The following is a 6,378-nucleotide window of genomic DNA, read 5'->3' as shown; positions in this document are numbered from 1 at the left end:
AAACCATTATTGAATGATAAAATTGGAAAAAATTCATAATTAAAATAAATAAAAGATAAAAAAATATAACCTTTTTTAGTTTTTTTGTTAATATTAATACTATTCTTTCTAGTTATTGTATTTATATTTTTAAATACAAATTGTATATATGACATTAGTTATACATTTTAATTGAAAACATAAGATTTTATCTCATTAAATTATTTGTAAAAGATTTGAGAAAATAAATAAAGATTCTATTTGATCAACTTTTAAAAGTTTAATGACCGAAAACAAATTTGATAGTTGATTTAACATTAAAACTTCACGAAAGATATTGAAACATTTGAGAAAAAACTGATTTTTTCATAAACTTTAGGAGATTAAATTGAAATTAACTAGATTAACATGGACCGAAACTGGAATTGTTCTAACCTAAAATTATTATATTGACATGATCTATATATGAACCCGATTAATCATGTTATATGGATTCACAATAATTAGAGCTAGTATATGTCATAATTTTTGTACTTGTGACGCTCAAAATAAAAAGCTCACAAATAAATTGCTTTAACCAACAATATGTTATTCCACATACATAGAATACACAATCAGGACCCAGAAGCAAGCAAGTTCAGTTTCGAACTCTTCAACGATCTAGGGACACAGAGTTGATCCAGAACAAAACGTTCGCTTGGTGGGTTAAGGATATTCACTGATTGCCAAAAGTACTATGATAAATAGAGATTTGCCTAATAGGCCAATCAAGAAACTGAAGGAAAATGTTTTTCCCCTTTCCTTGCTTATTATCAGAGACTCGCTAGTCATAGACATGCTGTTGTGTTATTTTAGTTTCTTGCTCTCACGATTACAGAACAAAATGTTCCTTGTAAACATCGAATGGTTTGGAAGCTGAAATCTGAGGCTTCTGCACACATCAAACAACACTATGAGAATTCATATGAAACTGTTTTCTAAACCAGGGAAACAGTAAGTTTATGACAGAAGATGACCTGCAATAACATGTTTTTCGTTATTTTTTTTAAGATTTTTTCAGCAAAGCATCTGCTTTCATTAACTTTCTCCAATTCTTCATGCATCATATCAAGTAGGTCACCATATGTTGCTCCGTGATATTTCTTCAGAATTTTAATTAAAAGGAAGGTCATAGCTCCATTCATTGTCTTTCCTGTGAATGCCTGAAAATTTATGTAAAGAGACGAGTTAGCTAATTCAAATATTTCCTCTGAAGATACAACAGTTAATCATATTAATTTTATCACATCAGAATGTTGAAATTTGTAGGTAGATAATAGAGATAATATTATTGAACTAGTGCATATCTTACGGTGGTATCAGCAGCAACTTGATTATCAAGACAAGCACTGAGAGATATTGCCAATCCACCATCCGGATGTTTCCTAGCATTTCCAGATAGAGGGCTGTTATCTTCCCATTTGTTTCTGTTGCAAAGAAGAAATATGCATTTTCAGCCTATAAAGGTGAAACTACACAAAGCAGGATAACAAATAAATGAGCAGCTGAAGCTTGGTGATGTATCGAACCTTGCAAGCTTTATAACAATCGCAAAGGGATGAAACTTACTCTTGCCTATTGTAGACATGCTCAAGATCAAGGACAGTTCCGCTGTGACAGGCATCGACAATTGCATGAAGAGTGACACCTTTTTTGAGCGGCCAAACAATGGTTGCATTAATATCATTGTCAACGATCATGCCTTCGGTCATGAAATCCACCGGACAAATATTTTCGGCAAACCCATCTCGCTCATCGCCTTCAAAATCTGGTTGACTTAAGCCATGGCCGGAGAAGTAGAACACGAGGGAGTCACCCGCTTGACAGCCCTTCACGAGCCATTCCAGGGATTTCAGGATGTTTTTCTTTGTTGGAATTAGTTCTGGTTCTATCTCCTGCTCTGCATTTTGTAGCGCAAGAAATAACAAAGCATTAACTATTCTTCACGTATTTTGCGATAAATAAATTTCCAGACAACCAAGTTAATTACATAGAGTACTAAGATACCAAAGATTCAAATGAATTTTTATAGGAGACTATCGTCATTATGGAACCCGAGATTCAACGAACCTCCTAATAAAGAAAAAATAAATCCAGATGGGCAGTCATCTTGTGTGATAGTTGAAATAATCCATAGGTGGACACACGCAGACAATATGGTTATGCATTTGACAGTTTTCTTCATTTAAGTAAATTCGATTTTTAATGACTTATGTTTATTTTAATTATTATATAAGAGGAGAAAGCTAGGCTAGAAAAAATAAAAAATGAGTGGACTAAACTTTAGAAAGTGGTACGGTCCAGATAATTTTTTTTATTTTGACCGTTGTTCTTCCACATCCAATTTATGGTTATTCCTTCTTCTCTTCATTTCCTGCACAAAAAAATTACAATTCCAATCCGAAGATATTCCTTCCCTAATATTCATCTGGGTTATGGGAGTCCCACGGTAGATCCCTCGTAAATTTGATTGCATCCTATGCACTAGCATATGCGTATCGAAAGGAAGATTTTCACTCATTAGTAAAGCAATGAACAAAAAGTGAGAGCAGAAAATAAGAGAAGGAATAACAATTATCTGAACTATGTACGTTGAAACTACAAGCATGCCCCTGCCTATATATGACCATAAGAAATACCTGTCAGAACCAGAATGTTCTCCTCCTTGAAGCCAAAATTGAGGATCAACAATTCTCTCATGCTCTTCACATCATTGATTGTCCCCGATCAGCAGCGCTCGCTTCCCTGCTGGTCTTGTCTCCGATGATGATGACCCCGGAATGTTCAAGGGGCAGGGCTTCTTATTCAACGAGTCTGGTTTTTTGCTACTAATTAGATCATTGCCTGATATCTTTTCCTTTGCCTTAACGATTAACTTTTCGATGCTCCGATCTTTGTTACCGAATTGTTCATAGGTGGGAATTGGATTCATCTTATTGCAAGTTGGGCACTTAACTTCTGTAGAATTTGTTGTCGGTATTGATAATCGGTGTCTACATTTACCGCACACAACCCCTCTAGTCACCATCATGATGTGGTTATTGCCACTCATGGGAGCTATATAATTCAAATACAAGAAGAAGGTTCCCTTTCGAGACCGAGAAACAAAAGCTTAATGCAACTTCGATGGGAGAGGATCGAAGAGCAAAGGTGCAATGCCTGATTTACTTGTCGATTGCCAAGTTATATGAAGGCTCAAGAATATTATAATGTCGGCACTTATGATGTGCTTTATTTGCAGTAAATTCTGAGTCTACTGTTATTATTGCTATGCGCTGTATGTTTTTGAATTCTCTTAAAGAATCCTAGAATTCCGAAGATGATTCGAAGATCTATTATAGCCATTATATGTATGCTACACTTTAGAATCCAGCAGCTATAGAATCGAAATCCTTTTAAAAGTTTGGCTGCACCTATACTGCACAGAATACTATATAGTAAAATGACAATTTTTTTCCTGTTCTTTTTTGGTTCATAAGGTAGAGATTTAAACTCAATATCTACAAACGGATTGGTAATAGATCTTCTCATTTTCGAAAGGAAACAAGGAAGCATGATGAGTCATTATTTTCTTATTCACGTTCCATATTTACTATAAGTAAGATAAATACAAGTTTCTTCGAGCACACTTACATAATATCAATCCGGCAAAACTCCAGCACATCGATCTATCTCTATCTCTAGAATCACAGCAACCAACATCTTCAAAAGAGATAAATCTGTGTTTCTCCCAGAAGAGAACTTTATAATTGCATCAAACTCGCTTCTCCACCATAATTCTTCCAAAGAACAATCTAACTGAAGAACACACCAGCCACACAAGATCATTGACCTTTCCCTTAACCATAGCGTTGAATAACAGAGTATATCAATTTCTCTTCTTTAAATACACTTCCAGATAGCTCCCATGTCATGGATACAAACAATGGCCACCATATAAGATAACTGATATGAGAGAGCAAGAAAATCCCAGCAAGAACAAACCAGAAAACTAATGAATACATCACAATATAACCCCAACTCCTGATCCAGCTATATTCATCCCGCAAATCATCACACCGAGCTAAAATTCAAACATTCTTAAGAATCATCCAATTCCATCTCATTACATCCCATCATATATAAGAAGTCTTAAAATACTTAAAACAAGCCAGTAAAATTTGAGAAAAATAAAGCTACATTAAAATTCATCAAATTATAAATTGGGCTATATTATTACTTTATATTCATCTCATTAATTTATAATTAAGAATATTTTCTAAAATATAAAGGTTTGTAAATAATGTAATGTCAATGATGTACTGTCATACTAACAGAATTATTAGGACCGTGAATAAAGCTTTGTTCATAATCTTATATATTCGTGCAATAAAAATAGACCTTAGTTGGATGAAGGACTTTATTATAAGAATCTATAAATATTGTAAGAATAATGGTAATTAAAGACATAGAAAAATACGTAACAAGTTTGTTCTAATAAAACTTAAATGTTAGCATTTATCATTTAATGATTACTAAGTTTTATTTTCTCTCAAACTCCAGAAAGTTTTTATATTTATATTTTAATAGGAAAGTTGAGCAAGATAATCCCGACCATATTATATTTATATTTTAATATTTGATTGTTTTTGGGATACACCACACAACTCCCCACTAGAACAGGTACCATAGTTTTCATGTGAACAGAAATTGCAGTAATAGATAGTCAGTGCTTTCCAGTTCTGTATCACAAAATGAGCATAAAGCTGCTTCCTATAACAACAGTAAATCACATTGCAACAACCATATAGTAGGTGATACAATGGTAAAAGCTTGGGACTAAAGGGTTTGCTCCTCCTGTGATCTCAGGTTTGAGCCTTGTGGTTGCTAATATGATGGTCACTTGAGACTTACATGGTCGTTAATTTTAGGGCCCGTGGGATTAGTCGAGGTGCGTCCAAGTTGGCCCGGATACCCATGTTAATCAAAAAAAAAATTCACATTGCAACAAGAAGAATTTTGTGCATAAACCATTCTGAACAACCTGCCAAATACCCTTATCAATCATAACAATTAAATTCATTGAACTAGTTATTATATTGTTGAGGCTTACAGGGTCGTTAACTTCAGGGCCCGTGGGATTAGTCGAGGTACGCGCAAGTTGACTTGAATACCCACGTTAATAAAAAAACAAAATTCACATTGCAACAAGAAGAATTTTGTGCATAAACCATTCTGAACAACCAGCCCAATACCCTTATCAATCAGAACAATTAAATTCATTGAACTAGTTATTATATTGTTGAGGCTTATACAGTCGTTAACTTCAGGGCCCGTGGGATTAGTCGAGGTGCACGCAAGTTGGCCTGAACACCCACGTTAATAAAAAAAAAATTCACATTGCAACAAGAAGAATTTTGTGCATAAACCATTCTAACAGCCAGCCAAATACCCTTATCAATCATAACAATTAAATTTATTGAACCAGTTATTATATTCTTTTGGTATATAAACCTATACAATGGAATAATTTTTCTTCAAAAAGCAAATTTATATCTACTTTTTTTTAAATGATTAAGGAGATATACTTCAGACTTCATATCAAAATATGAAAAATAATTCTTTTTTAATTTTCAAAATATATAGTCATATTCTTAAGATAAATTTAATTAAATGTATAGAGACTGGTTAAAAATATTATTTCACCACAAACACAAAAAAGATAAGAAGAAGAAGAAAAAGAACTAAAAAAAAAACAAAAGAAGAATGATCTTTTCCATGACTACATGTTAAAGTGTCACTTTTATCCCGGCATCATATTATCTGAAGATTTTTCTCTGAAATTTATTATAACTTTGTTGTTTATTCTGCTACATATAGCCCATCCCTAAGGAGAACCAGATGCCCATCCCTTTATTCCATAGCTCAAAAAATTGGAATGGCTTAGCTGCTTCGGGTACAAAACTATGAATTTGAACCGCACACGAAAGAAGAACAAATCATTTTGCAAGAAGAACAAATCATTGATGATGAAAAGAAAATCATCAAAAGAACTTGAACCGCACAAAAGAAAATAAAAAATTAATTTGTGCTTATTCATGATTGACCTTTAAATTTATAATCATGCTATTAATTATTAGTTTATATTTGATAATGTGGTGTATAATAATTTTAAAAATATTAATTTAATATTTTTTTCATATAAAAAGTAATTTAAAAAAAAATATTACGATTCTAGCTTTTATTATGATAAAATTATGTACTAGCTATATTGTTTTTGAATTATTTTCTATATTATTCTCCGATATGTTTAAAAAGAAAAAGAAAAAGAAAAAGTGGCCTACAACGAAGGTCTGACGTTTCGCTTACAAACATTAAAGT

At 32.8% G+C, this 6,378-nt stretch overlaps 1 protein-coding gene across 1 annotated transcript; it reads right to left on the bottom strand.

Annotated features, from left to right (window-relative positions):
• Nucleotides 1-850: 850 nt before the first annotated feature.
• On the bottom strand, nt 851-2,950 carry LOC133671510 (metacaspase-1-like). The gene is made up of 6 exons (XM_062092280.1): nt 2,863-2,950; nt 2,658-2,747; nt 1,588-1,918; nt 1,331-1,445; nt 996-1,181; nt 851-910 (listed from the first exon to the last, which is right to left on the bottom strand). Exons 1-6 carry the CDS (start codon nt 2,948-2,950, stop codon nt 851-853), a joined length of 870 nt encoding a protein of 289 aa, XP_061948264.1.
• Between the last annotated feature and the right edge of the window lie 3,428 nt (nt 2,951-6,378).

The sequence above is a fragment of the Populus nigra genome, chromosome 13 (genome assembly GCF_951802175.1).
Source record: "Populus nigra chromosome 13, ddPopNigr1.1, whole genome shotgun sequence".
NCBI classification, from domain to species: domain Eukaryota; kingdom Viridiplantae; phylum Streptophyta; class Magnoliopsida; order Malpighiales; family Salicaceae; genus Populus; species Populus nigra.
Note: the sequence above shows the minus strand (reverse complement) of the source record. Positions and strands in the feature narration are given on the sequence as shown.

Bases quoted from the DNA above. Each gene is read 5' to 3' on its own strand.
- LOC133671510 (XM_062092280.1), bottom strand. From the start codon at position 2,950: ATGAATCCAATTCCCACCTATGAACAATTCGGTAACAAAGATCGGAGC. The intron at 1,919-2,657 runs GTATTTCTTATG...TACAAAATGCAG, and splicing joins GAACATTCTGGTTCTGACAG to AGCAGGAGATAGAACCAGAA. The intron at 1,182-1,330 runs GTAAGATATGCA...ATAAATTTTCAG, and splicing joins AAGTTGCTGCTGATACCACC to GCATTCACAGGAAAGACAAT.